The 14191-nt window shown below is 43.2% G+C and overlaps 1 protein-coding gene across 2 annotated transcripts in view; it reads left to right on the top strand.

Moving 5' to 3' along the window:
• Positions 1-14191, top strand: part of OXNAD1 (oxidoreductase NAD binding domain containing 1) — a 54947-nt gene that overhangs the window by 20049 nt on the left and 20707 nt on the right. For both annotated transcript variants that reach the window (XM_060149556.1, XM_060149557.1), the window contains one exon: positions 7787-7893. In XM_060149556.1, the coding sequence (XP_060005539.1) occupies positions 7787-7893 (107 nt within the window). The remainder of the gene's footprint in view (positions 1-7786; positions 7894-14191) is intronic.

Here is a 14191-nt window from a genome sequence, read left to right as displayed (position 1 = left end):
CGTCGTGGAGCATGGGCTCCAGACGTGCAGGCCTAGCGGCCGTGGCTCACGGGCCCAGCCACTCCGCGGCATGTGGGATCCTCCCGGACGGGGGCACGAACCCGTGTGCCCTGCATCGGCAGGCGGGAAGCCCTAGCAGTAATCTTTTGATGGTCGATTACCTGGGTTTTTGCAGAAACTCCTATATATCCTGGCTCCTCCCTTACCTCTTTGGACCAGTATCTCAGAGCTATCTGAGAGGCTGTATCCGAGACTTAGTCTGCAGTAAGTCCACAGAATAAAGTATAATTCTCAACTTTTAGGTTGTGTATTTTTTTTCACTCGACACCTCTTCTGTGGCTGATTACCTGTACTGCCTTGGAGAGTCCCTTTGTAAAGTAGGGACAGTGATGATATGCAGATAAGGCCTGTGAAAATGAGAACTTCCCTCACCTGGTACTTCTTAACTAGACCCAGAACTTAACTTGTTAGTGTCTAAAATATATAGTGTCATTGCTTTTCACGGACACCCTTTTTTTCAACAAATTAAGTAATCTAAGAGGTGGCTCTTTTCCATTTTTCCCTTAGGGGATCCAATCAAATGAAACAGACATGCATTGAGTGCCTGCTATAACCTAGCCCCATTCCAGGTGTGGGGAATACAGCAGTGCATGAGGCAGGTAAAGCCCCTGAGGTATGTGGGGCTGGTAAACCAGAAATGTCAGATGTGATAAACACTGTGAAGGAAATAAAACAGGGTAATGGGGTCATGGGTGTTGGGAGCGTTATTTCCTATTGGTTTGTAACGTTTGGGCTGAGACTCGAATAAGGAGGAAAGCCAGCCAGCCTAGTGCACAGCATTCCTGGCGGAGGGACTGGAGAGTGCGGAGACTTTGAGGCAGGAACGAGCACCGCGTGTTCAGAGAAGGTGATAGATGAGAGGTAGGAGGGCCCAGGTCATGGAAACTGCTGTGGCCTTGGACAAGGAGTTGGGGTTTTATTCTCAGGGCGACAGAAGGTTTAAAGCAGGGAAATGACGTGTGGTTTACATTGTAAGTGGGTCATCTATTGGCTCGGTAGAGCTCTGGGCTTCTGCGGTGCTTTGACACCAAGTTGGAGGCTACTGACATAGTCCGCGGAGAGATGACGGTGGCTTAGGGTAGCGTGGTGGGGTTGTGGGTGGGGCTGATGGGATTCACAGGTGGGGCGGGGGGCGTACAGCTAGTGAGAGGACAGGAGACCAAGAGACTTCTAGTTTGGGATTTGAATCATCGGGGTAGATGATGGTGGTGGCACATATTTACTAAAATAGAGAACAACAAGTTTGGAGGAGGGGGATAAAGAGCTCAGTTTGGGGATAATCTGGGGTGGGAGGTAGATGGAGTTACAGATGAGACAAGATCAGCCATGAGCTTTGTCACCTCACATCAGCTGTTCAATGTGGGTCATGGCTACATGGAGATTCATTATATTATTTTTACTAGTTTTGTGTATGTTTGATGTTTTCCATAATAAAAAGGAAGAAACTTTGAGAGATAAAAGAGTTCTATGTTGGATGTTTTGTTTGAAATGGAAATTGAAGTCAGCAGTTGGGTATACGAGATTGGAGTTCACTGCTGGAGATGAAAAGTTTAAGCCACATAGGAGAGGGAGAGGGCCCGGCACTCAGCCTGGGGCATGTCAACATCTAGAGGTCAAGCAGGAGAGGAAGGGCCAGCGGAGGAGATGGGGAAGCAGGCGCTGACCAGGCAGGCGGGCGATCAGCAGGTGTTGGTGAAGCCAGGAGGAAAAGTGTTTCCGGGAGGGAGCAGCCAACCACGTGGAAGTTTGCTGAGAGGCCGTCACTGGATATAGCAGAGTGGATAGTGGGCCACCGGAGTGGCTGGCTTCAGTTCAGTGCATCGCTGAGCGTGAACGCCTGATGGATGTGTTGGGGAGAGGGTGGGAAATAGGGAAGTGGAGCCAGGACCATGTATCCCTCTGAAATTTTTTATGTGGATGGTAGCAGAGAAATGGGGTAACAGCTGGGTTAAGGGAGAGGCTTGTTTTAATTGTTATGTTTTGAGAAGCAGCAAAGCACAGTGGTCAAGTGCCTGGATTCAAATCTCGGCTTTGCCACTTACTAGCTCTGGGACCTCAGTTTTCTCACATATAAAATGGGGGTGATAGCAATACCCACCTCTTCGGGTTGTTGTGACGATGGAATGAATGCTGTACGTGGAGTGGCTAGCCGGTGGTGAGCGCTGTGTGTAGGCGTTTGCTGCCGGTGTCCTTATGTGAGGCGGCAGACCCGAACGCGAGTGTGTTGTCATGGAGACAGGGGAGCGGGGAGTGATGCATGAGAGAGTGAAGGCTTGAGGGGGCAGAGAGCAGACTCAGCCCAGGTGGATGGGTGAGTGTTTGGGAGGAGCAGGGAGAGCACATTGTCACAGCAGGCCGTGGTGTTGACGGCACACACCGTTGAAGAGGTTATACAGTTGACAGAATTGTGTGGTCTTTCCTTGTCAGTAATTTACTTCAGTAAAACCATTTTCTTTTAATCAGATTCCTACTCATCAGATTGGTGTTCAGCCACAGTTAAAATCATGTCTCTGGGCCTTGGTGTCCTTATGTGTAAGATGACACACTATTCTGGATGATGACTACATTTTCCTTCACCTCTGAAATGCTCTGTGCCCCACCTGTGTTTTTGTTTCAGGTCGTCTCTACTACTGACTTTGTCTAAATTTTTAAGCCAGCAAATGAATGAATGGGAGTGAACAGGGGAAGGCGGCCAGGTTTCCCAGAGAAAGGCCCATTTCCTGAACAGAGACTTTTGTAGCAGCAGTAACATCAAAATATCGTCCATAAAACCCTTTCAGTCAGCATGATGGCATTTCCTTTTAGATGCTGACTCTGACAAAGCATTAAAAAAGTGTGCTAGTAAAAGTTGGCAAATGTATTGTTATTTTACTGAACAGTAGAAGAGTCTAGATGTTATTTTATGGAAAACTTCATTTCCTGCCATGTGTTTTAACTTAGGACATGGCTAGTTGAGGTTTCAGTTGCGAAATCTTTTGATCCATTGAGAACAAGTACAAATGTTAAAACATACAGTTTCTCCATCATGTTTTGCTTATTCACTAAAAGTAGAGAAAGAATGGCATATAACCAGAGCCATAATCATGGCTTAATTATATGAAATAGCTTCAGAATAAAATAAAAGACACGGCCTTCAAAAAGATTTTGCTAATGTTTTTAATCCCCATTGCTAGAAATCTTTGTATAGTGAACAGTATTTATATTAAGAAAATAAGGTGTTAAGAGGGAGGCATGTCTTTAAAAATCATGAACTGTGCAAAGGTATTTTGTGTGACCAGTTATAGCAGTTTTGCCCAGATTATTTGGACTAATAGCAACAGGTATGTTGCCTTTTGTATTAATACCAGTAGGCATAAAGCATCTGGGATCATTTTTGGTCGTGGGGGCTATCCAGATGAAAACAGAACTTTTTCAATGGGAAGTATAACTTCTTTCCCTTCTTCATTGAATTTATTTGGACATTGGCAGATGATTGTTGAATTCATTTTATGTAGTCTAGCATTTGTTGGTCAAGCATGCTCATGTTTCAGCTGAAATTCTCTGTGCCTTTCCCCACCTCCCCTGTGATTATGAATGTCATTTCCCTGTGACCAGGTGACTCTTTGGGATGTGTTTAAAGCTTATACATATCTAGCTTTTAATGAATCTGACAGATGCCCATTAAACTGTTACAAATGAAATAATCTAGCTCTTGGCTGTGTTTTTGCAGATTATTGTATTGAAAGAAAATAATGACTTTACAAAAACAAATGTTTCTTTTTTGTAAACCTAAAAAAATAAGGGTAATAATGTCATGGGAGTCCTCTGCTGATTATTACTTTGTAATAAGATACTTAAAATAGAGTGTGTGGCAAACAAAGGAAGATTCCTATTCTACTGAAGAAATCCCTGCTTTCCCTGACTTTTCCACAGTTTTGAACATGAATTTAGATTTTCTTTAGTGGTCCCCCACTTGCTTTTTTTTTCTTTTCTTTTCTTTTCTTTTCGTTTTTTTGTTTTTTTGAACAACAAATAACTCCTGAATTTCTACTAACCTTTGTTTTGGAAACCAATTTTAAGTCACTTTAAGTTAGAGTTTTCGTTCATTCTGCAGATATTTACTGAATCTTAACTATGTGTTTGGCCCCATGCTTGAGGCAGGGAAGTGACCTAGATGGAAATTCTATCCAGTACGTGACCTCAGGAGGCTTGTGGTCTGTGTGTGGAAAAGATCTGTTCATGAGTATTTATATTTACATTAAATGTGCTAAGTATGATAAGACAGGCGGAAAAATTTTATTGGCAGAGTTGAGAGGATGGAGAGGAGAGGGAGGACCTGGGTGAGGGGTGGTGTTTGAGCAGGGCCCGGGGGCCTGGGTGGGAGGGTGACAGGACTGAGGGCAGGTGCCTGCCCAGAGACCTCAGCAGGGCTTTGAGAGGGAGGCAGGTGTCAGTTGCCTTTAAGGACTGGCAAGTCGTCCAGTTTGGCTGGTAAACCAGGAGGAGCTCAGGCTGGCATGAGTTACCAAGGCCTCTGAGCATTTTGTTTGTAGTTGAGAGTTAGGGAGACCTTGGAGGGTTTTGAGCTGGTGAGTAACTCGGTGAGGTCAGAACATGAGGAATATTCGCCTGTTGTCTGTTTTGAGAGAGATAAGAAGGAGGCTGAGGCAGAAACTCAAGCGAGAAGAGCAGAGTTCTTGGCTTAGGATGGTGGTGGGTGAGCAAGGGGAGGAAGAGGCGTGAGCTGAATTCGTGGAACTGGCCTGTGTTAGCGATGAACCAAGACTGTGTGCGCAGGTACCAGTAGATCATGGATTTGACTTACTGACTCCAAGGTCGATCCAGAATTGAAACCTTGGCCTGAAACCTTGGTCGTGAAAGGCGGCTGCTTTTGCGGGGCCCTCTGAGGGCAGGAGCAGCCTTCTCCACCTCTGCGCCTCCAGCGCCAGGCACCAAGTTCAAGAAAGGTTTGTGGAAGGAATGAATATGCTGGGTTTAGTTGTGCACATCAGTGCGTTTGCCATTGGATCAGGACTTTCAGGTGGTCAAGGGCCAAGCAGACCTGGGTGTGAATCCCGACACGGCCATTCCTGAGTGATCTGGAGCAAGTTACTGAACCTTTCCACTTCCTTATCTGCAGAATGGAGGGTAACAATACTGTCTCTCGGGATAGAATATGGTTATTCATATTAGCTGAATGAATTAATGCACATAAAACATTTAGCTCAGCACCTGGCGTACACCTGAGATAAATGCTCCTCAGACGTTGGCTGTTTTTACAGGGGCATGTAGATGTGAGCCTGTGATTGGCAGAGAAGTAACAGTGAATTGGGGTGGAGGGTTGTAGCTTTGGGAGTGCTTGAGGGCCTCAGCCCGGAGGTGAAGAGGGCGCAGGAGTGAGGCAGCTCAGAGGAAGCGCCTGGTAAGGAAGTGGGAGGAGGGGCGGAGAAGGGGCAGGAGGACCAGGTCAGAGAGGCAGGAGGGGGTCGGGAGAGTTCAGTGTCAGCCATCCGAGGCAAGGAGGGTGCTTCAGGATGGAAAGGAAGTAGGAAGCATCAAATTCAGAGAGACCAGGGACGCTTGGAAGGGAGGCTGAGAACTGGGACTGGATGTTGAGTTTGGTTGTTCGGCAAGACATCCACCAAGCTTGGGAGAAGTCACAGGAGAGCAGAAGCCAGGTTTCCCATGGGTGCAGAGAGCATCAAGGGAGCAGGGAAGGTTCTGTTGGATGAAGAAGTATAAGTAGAGGCCAGTGTTAAAGGCAAGATTTCCAGAATAGCTTTTAAAGACGGTATGGCTTTTAGGTTTGTTCTAGCAAAACAATGAATAGGCTGTGGTACCAAGACCACCATGCTTTATAGTGTGTACTGTTGTCCATGAGAACAGCTCCCCGGGGTGTGCGGCGCTTGGTCTGCGAGTCCCTGCATGGCGGCACTGGTGAGGTGGCATGTGCGATCGTAAATGGATAAAGTGTGAGATTTCTTGTAATAATGAATAAATACTGATAAATTCATTATAATTAATGCAATAAGATACATAAAAACAGACACTTAAGGAGCACTTACTGTGGGCCAGCAGCATTATGTGTGCTTTGCATATGTTGTCTCCTTTAATCTTCCCACCAACTCTGTGAGGTACAGGTGCTGTTATTCTCATCTCCCAGCTGAGGCGGCCTAGGGTCACACGTGTGGCCAGGGTCACACAGCTGGTAAGTGGTGGCACCAGGCTTCAATACCAAGCAGTCTAGCTGTAGAGCCTGTGCTGTTAAAAGCCGTACTCTGCTGCTTCCTCTTTGCTGCTGAATTGTTGAGGATGAGCAGTTAGCATTAGACATCATGTCTGATGAGTCAGGGGGTCTAGAGGAGCAGGTTGAACCTGGAGGAGAGGCTGGTGGGAGCTGGTGAAGCAGCGTTTCATGCAGGGCGGGGGTGGGGCCAGGCTCAGAGGCTCCAGAGGGGATATTCACCCCACTTGCTCTCAGGGAGAGGAGGAGAGAGAGGACTGGCAAAAATACAGAGAAAGAGAGGCAGGGGATTTTACAGGAGCAAGAGAAAGGGAGAACATTTTAAGAGGTTTGTTGAGGTGGCGAGGGAGACCATCATCATCTGGAGAATTTTCCCGTGGATTTTTAAGAATTGTCTCCCACTGATAGTTTGACTTGACTTGGTCCTATTGGAAAAAAGGGGCTAGGGGAGCTAGCATTAGGGTGGGAGGCTCACTGACCTCGACAGATTCCCAAGGCGCCCCCAAGGAGCTGTGAAGGTAACACAGTCAAGGAGAAGGACTGTGTTTGGTCACCTGCTACTGATTTGATTTGCTGCCAGAAGTGGAGCTGAAGGGCAGTAGGTGGAGGAAAGAGTCATATTGTCTTTTCAGCCCTGTTGTGAAGAAATCCCAGGTTTGGGAGGAGGAGAAACCCACAGGCGGAAGAAACAAGGAATGTAGGAAGTAGAGGCATTTGGAATTTGAGGGGTGTTGGAGGCATGGATGTCACTGAACTGAAGAGTACCTGACTCAGACCTTTTTAGGATTTTCTGGAAATCAGATACATCGTTTAAAATAGTGTTTGTCCAACGATCTGTGGCAAAGGGCTGTTTTTGTTGTTTGAAGGTTGTGAACTCTTTATATCTTGTAAAATATAATAAACAATGAATTAGAAAAAATAAATGAAGAAAACAAAGGCACAAGGAGTACAAACCCAATTTGTTGTCTGTCATTAGATTAAACAGGCACACAACTTACTCTGTGAAAATTGCTTAAAATAAAAAAAAGTTTCTAAGTGCTTGGCTTTTAATTTCTGAAGTCAGCTTGGCGTGGGCTTCTGGAGGGCTCAGAACAAACACAGGCTTGTGGCTGACGGTGGGTCTCATTTACGTGCATAGCGCTGACAGAGCAGTCAGGCTCCAGGCAGGGCTGCATGGGGCTCCGGTGCCCCGGCTCTTCCCCAGAGCACCCAGCCTCGTGCGTGGCACACACTGCACGCTCCACAAATACACGCTTGTTAAACGGTCCCTCTCAGAGGTGAGTTTTGTATGCAGAATAAAATTCTCCCAAAATAATTAAAATTTGTTCACCTGGTGGTAGGCAGAATTCTAAAGCAAAGTGTGCTTTACTTTGTTTTGCAATTTTCAAAACCCACATCTTTGTAGATTTTTAAAAAAACCCAAAAACCTACCTAGCAGAAAGCCACAGTTTGTTCCTGAGTTGTGTGCACCTAACCTCAGCCACTGTGGTCTTTTGGCTCCAGGTGGTGTCAGCAGCTAAGGTGTGTGGAGCAGCTGATGAGTCCCCATCTGTGAAGAGGCTCCGCCTGCTTGTAGCTGATAAAGACTTTTCTTTTAAAGCCGGCCAGTGGTAAGTGGCTTTTCTGTTTCCTAAGTGTGTGTGTGTTCAAGGTGCCATCAGATACAAGAGCTTGTTTTTCCTTCTGGAAAGGACTTCTATGGCTACTGTTTCTGCCAGGGAGTAGGAATTCTAGAGTGTCTCCATTCGGCCTGAGCCTCTTTTTGGCATGGAGAATCTGATTCATTTCCTATCCTCAGCTCACCTTGGTTTTGAGCACATGACCCTCTCAGTCATAGATGAAAATTGCTGCCTTGAGTTTTCCAGATTGAAACAAAGCAGCTAGTTGTGGTCCGAGGACCTGACAACTCTGATAATTACATTCTGCAGGAATGGCTGCTAATAGAATGCACTGCAATAATCTAATCTGCTTCAGTTATGTGTTGCTGGGGGTTGATACACATTTTTAAAATTTTTATTTTATTTTTTATATAACAGGTTTTTATTAGTTATCTATTTTATTCATATTGGTGTATATATGTCAATCCCAGTCTCCCAGTTCATCCCCTCCTCCCTCCCTTGTTGTCTACATCGTTTGTTCTCTACATCTATGTCTCTATTTCTGCCTTGCAAAATAGTTCTGTACCATTTTTCTGTACCATCTGTACCATTTTTTCTAGATTCCACATATATGCGTTAATATACAATATTTGTTTTTCTCTTTCTGACTGACTTCACTCTGTATGACAGTCTCTACATCCATCCACATTTCTACAAATGATCCAATTTCATTCCTTTTTTATGGCTGAGTAATATTCCATTGTATAACTGTACCACATCTTCTTTATCCATTCGTCTGTTGATACGCATTTAGGTTGCTTCCATGTCTTGGCTATTGTAAATAGTGCTGCAAGGAACATTGAAGTGCATGTGTCTTTTTGAATTATGGTTTTCTCTGGGTATATGCCTGGTAGTGGGACTGCTGGGTCATATGGTAATTCTATTTTTAGTTTTTTAAGGAACCTCTATACTGTTCTCCATAGTGGCTGTATCAATTTACATTCCCACCAACAGTGCAAGAGGGTTCCCTTTTCTCCACACCCTCTCCAGCATTTGTTCTTTGTAGATTTTCTGATGATGCCCATTCTAACCGGTGTGAGGTGATACCTCACTGTGGTTTTGATTTGCCTTTCTCTAATGATTAGTGATGTTGAGCAGCTTTTCATGTGCCTCTTGGCCATCTGTATGTCTTCTTTGGAGAAATGTCTATTTAGGTCTTCTGCCCATTTTTGCATTGGGTTGTTTGCTTTTTTAATATTGAGCTGCATGAGCTGTTTATATGTTTTGGAGATTAATTCTTCCTCCATTGATTCGTTTGCAAATATTTTCTCCCATTCTGAGGGTCGTCTTTTTGTCTTGTTTATAGGTTCCTTTGCTGTGCAAAAGCTTTTAAGTTTCATTAGATCCCATTTGTTTATTTTTGTTTTTATTTCCATTACTCTAGGATGTGGGTCAAAAAAGATCTTGCTGCGATTTATGTCAGAGTGTTCTTCCTATATTTTCCTCTGAGAGTTTTATAATGTCTCGTCTTACATTTAGGTCTTTAATCCATTTTGAGTTTATTTTTGTGTATGGTGTTAGGGAGTGTTCTAATTTCATTCTTTTACATGTAGCTGTCCAGTTTTCCCAGCACCACTTATTGAAGAGAGTGTCTTTTCTCCATTGTATATCCTTGCCTCCTTTGTCATAGATTAGTTGACCATAGATATGTGGGTTTATCTCTGGGCTTTCTATCCTGTTCCATTGGTCTGTATTTCTGTTTTTGTGCCAGTACTATGTTGTCTTGATTACTGTAGCTTTGTAGTATAGTCTGAAGTAAGGGAGCCTGATTCCTCCAGCTCCATTTTTTTCCCTCAAGATTCCTTTGGCTATTTGGGGTCTTTTGTGTTTCTGTACAAATTTTAAGATTTTTTTTTTGTAGTTCTGTAAAAAATGCCATTGGTAATTTGATAAGGATTGCATCAAATCTGTAGATTGCTTTGGGTAGTGGAGTCATTTTCCCAATATTGATTCTTCCAATCCAAGAACATGGTATATCTCTCCATCTGTTTGTGTCATCTTTGATTTCTTTCATCAGTGTTCTATAGTTTTCTGAGTACAGGTCTTTTACCTCCTTAGGTAGGTTTATTCCTAGGTATTTTGTTCTTTTTGTTGCAATGGTGAATGGGATTGTTTCCTTAATTTTTCTTTCTGATCTTTCATTGTTAGTGTATAGGAATGCCAGAAATTTCTGTGCATTAATTTTATATCCTGCAACTTTACCAAATTCATTGATTAGCTCTAGTAGTTTGCTGGTGGCATCTTTAGGATTAACTATGTATAGTATCATGTCATCTGCAAACAGTGACAGTTTTGCTTCTTCTTTTCCAATTTGTGTTCCTTTTATTTCTTTTTCTTCTCTGATTGCCGTGGCTAGGACTTCCAAAACTGTGTTGAATAATAGTGGCGAGAGTGGACATCCTTGTCTTGTTCCTGATCTTAGAAGAAATGCTTTCAGTTTTTCACCATTGAGAATGATGTTTGCTATGGGTTTGTTATATATGGCCTTTATCATGTTGAGGAAGGTTCCCTCTGTGCCTACTTTCTGGAGAGTTTTTTTATCATAAATGGGTGTTGGATTTTGTCAAAAGCTTTTTCTGCATCTATGGAGATGATCATATTCAGTGATCTCTTGGTTATTTAGTAATGTATTGTTTAGCCTCCATGTGTTTGTGTTTTTTACGTTTTTTGCCCCTGTAATTGATTTCTAATCTCATAGCATTTTGGTCAGAAAAGATGCTTGATACGATTTCAGTTTTCTTAAATTTACTGAGGCTTGGTTTGTGACCCAAGATGTGATCTATCCTGGAGAATGTTCTGTGTACACTTGAGAAGAAAGTGTAATCTGCTGTTTTCGGTTGGAATGTCCTATAAATATCAAATCTATCTGGTCTGTTGTGTCACTTAAAGCTTGTGTTTCCTTATTAATTTTCTGTTTGGATGATCTGTCCATTGGTGTAAGTGAGGTGTTAAAGTCGTCCCCCACTATTGTGTTACTGTTGATTTCCTCTTTTACAGCTGTTAGCATTTGCCTTACGTATTGAGGTGTTCCTATGTTGGGTGCATATATATTTATAATCATTATAGCTTCTTCTTGGATTGATCCCTTCATCATTATGTAGTGTCCTTTCTTGTCTCTTGTAACATTCTTTAAAGTCTGTTTTATCTGATATGAGTATTGCTACTCCAGTTTTCTTTTGATTTCCATTTGCATGTAATATCTTTTTCCATCCCCTCACTTTCAGTCTGTATGTGTCCCTAGGTCTGAAGTGGCTCTCTTGTAGACAGCATACATATGGAGGTTTTTTTTTTGTATCCATTCAGCGAGCCTGTGTCTTTTGGTTGGAGCATTTAATCCATTCACATTTGAGGTGATTATCAATATGTATGTTCCTATTACTATTTTCTTAATTGTTTTGGGTTTGTTTTTGTAGATCCTTTTCTTCTGTGTTCCCCACTTAGAGAAGTTCCTTTAGCATTTGTTGTAGAGCTGGTTTGGTGGTGCTGAATTCTCTTAGCTTTTGCTTTTCTGTAAAGCTTTTGACTTCTCCATTGAATCTGAATGAGATCCTTGCCAGGTAGAGTAATCTTGGTTGTAGGTTCTTCCCTTTCATCACTTTAAATATACCGTGCCACTCTTCTGGCTTGTAGAATTTCTGCTGAGAAATCAGCTGTTAACCTTATGGGAGTTCCCTTGTATGTTATTTATCGTTTTTCCCTTTTTGCTTTCAATGATTTTTCTTTGTCTTTAATTTTTGTCAATTTGATTACTATGTATCTCAGCATGTTTCCCCTTGGGTTTATCCTGCCTGGGACCTCCTGCACTTTCTGGACTTGGGTGGCTATTTCCTTTCCCGTGTTAGGGAAGTTTTCGACTATCATCTCTTCAAATATTTTCTCGGGTCCTTTCTCTCTCTCTTCTTCTTCTTCTGGGACCCGTATAATGCGAATGTTGGTATGTTTAATGTTGTCCCAGAGGTCTCTTAGGCTCTCTTCATTTCTTTTCATTCTCTTTTCTTTATTCTGCTCTGTGGCAGTGAATTCCACCATTCTGTCTTCCAGGTCACTTATCCTTTTTTCTGCCTCAGTTATTCTATTGATTCCTTCTAGTGTATTTTTCATTTCAGTTATTGTATTGTTCATCTCTATTTGTTTGTTCTTTAATTCTTCTAGGTATTTGTTCTTTAATTCTTCTAGGTCTTTGTCAAACGTTTCTTGCATCTTCTTGATCTTTGCCTCCATTCTTTTTCCAAGGTCCTGGATCATCTTCACTATCTTTATTCTGAGTTCTTTTTCTGGAAGGTTGCCTATCTCCACTTCATTCAGTTGTTTTTCTGGGGTTTTATCTTGTTGCTTCATCTGGTACATCTCTGCATTTTCATCTTGTCTATCTTTCTGTTAATGTGGTTTTCATTCCACAGGCTGCAGAATTGTAGTTCTTGCTTCTGCTGTCTGTCTTCTGGTGGATGAGGCTATCTAAGAGACTTGTGCAAGCTTCCTGATGGGAGGGACTGGTGGTGGGTATAGCTGGGTGTTGCTCTGGTGGGTAGAGCTCAGTAAAACTTTAATCCGATTGTCTGCTGATGGGTGGGGTGGGGTTCCCTCCCTGTTGGTTGTTTGGCCTAAGGCGACCCAGCACTGGAGCCTACCTGGCTCTTTGGTGGGGCTAATGGTGGACTTTGGGAGGGCTCATGCCAAGGAGTACTTCCCAGAACTTCTTGAGTTTTCCAGATTGAAACAGCAGCTAGCTGTGGTCTGAGGACCTGACAACTCTGATTACGTTCTGCAGGAATGGCTGCTAATAGATTGCACTGCAGTAATCTAACGTGCTTCAGTTTTGTGTTGCTGGGGGGTTGATCCATTTTTAAAAATCAGTCTTCTTTATGTCAAATGCAGAGTAAACACAGCAGTCTGAAACTGGTTGTTCTAACGAGGTGTGTCACAGAGCTGCCCACCCTCTTGCCTGAATTCCTGTATCCCTCATAACTTGTCTGGGTTGAGTTGAAATATTTTGCTGAATTTATTATCAGGATCCCCCATGGGGCCCAGCCCACATCACACTCTGGACTCTGAGAGCTGGTCAGTACGCTGACAGTGTAACAGCCCAGCTGTCCCACTGTTCCCGCAAATGGCCTCACTGCACTGGGATTCAAGTTGAATTGTAAATAAAGCAACTTGTATTTCCTTAGGAAAGGTGTGTTTGGGTGTCTGTTTCCTTTATTTAAATAAAGCATTCATTTCTAAATGAATTTCTGGCATGTCAGTCTTGGTTGTCTTTCTTAGGAGTCACTTGACTAATTTTGGCAGTCCATCTGGAAATGTGGTTTTGTTAGAAGGAGGATGTGTGATAATAGCAAATGTGATAATAGCAAGAGTTAGCAGTCTTGTGTTAATAGTTTGCCTTTGAATTTAGAACTAGAAAACAAGATGCTGATTGCAATAATTTGCGTTTGTGAAGCAATTTACTGCAATCTTTGCACATGTTCAGTGATACATATTAAGTGAATTTGGGCTGTTTTAGGGGGGAGGGCAGCGTTTTTACCCTTCCAAACTAGTTTAGCAGTTATTACATTGAAAGTGCAAACTTTAATTGTAATGATCTATCTTTCCACATTTCCCTTCTGGGGAAGTGTTTGTGTCCTGTGCACACAATTATCTCCCTGCCTCCAACTCAGAGTTGTGCCAAGACTCTGACCCCAGCGTCCTGATTAGAAAAAACCTGTGCCTTCGTCACACTGCTGCTCCCATGGCGTGTGTGTGAGTGTGTTGGCACTTGCAAACTGTAAGTTTGCAAACTGTTATCTGATAAGAAAAATGTCATCCTTCCCTGGTGATATACATAGAAATAGGGTCTCCCTGTGAGCCTCAAGATAAAATCACTCAGGGTGGGTGTTACATGCACCGTATCAGTGAATGGATTTGGTAATATCACCAGTGTTGGGTCTGTCCCCCTGGGCGGCTGTATCATAGCGTCACATGCCTTGTGCTCTGCAGACTGCCTGGCCCAAAGGCTTGCTTTTCTACCTGCTGGCTCTGTGATATGGGCGGCTTTCTTCTTGCTCTGAGCTTCCGTTTCCATGTCTTTAAACAGGGAATAGTAATATTTTTGTGTCTTGGGGTATGTCGGGCAGAATTTGTTTTGTTTTTTTGTTGTAGCCAGTGTTTCACAGTCAGTTAGATCATCTGTGTTGGTGAGGCCCAAGGGACAGATTGTAACTCTTAGCTCCTCTGCCAGTTCCCCTGCAGTGAGGCTATTGTTGGAAGAGCAGCA

This window comes from Lagenorhynchus albirostris, chromosome 5, assembly GCF_949774975.1.
Source record: "Lagenorhynchus albirostris chromosome 5, mLagAlb1.1, whole genome shotgun sequence".
NCBI lineage: Eukaryota > Metazoa > Chordata > Mammalia > Artiodactyla > Delphinidae > Lagenorhynchus > Lagenorhynchus albirostris.
Note: the sequence above shows the minus strand (reverse complement) of the source record. Positions and strands in the feature narration are given on the sequence as shown.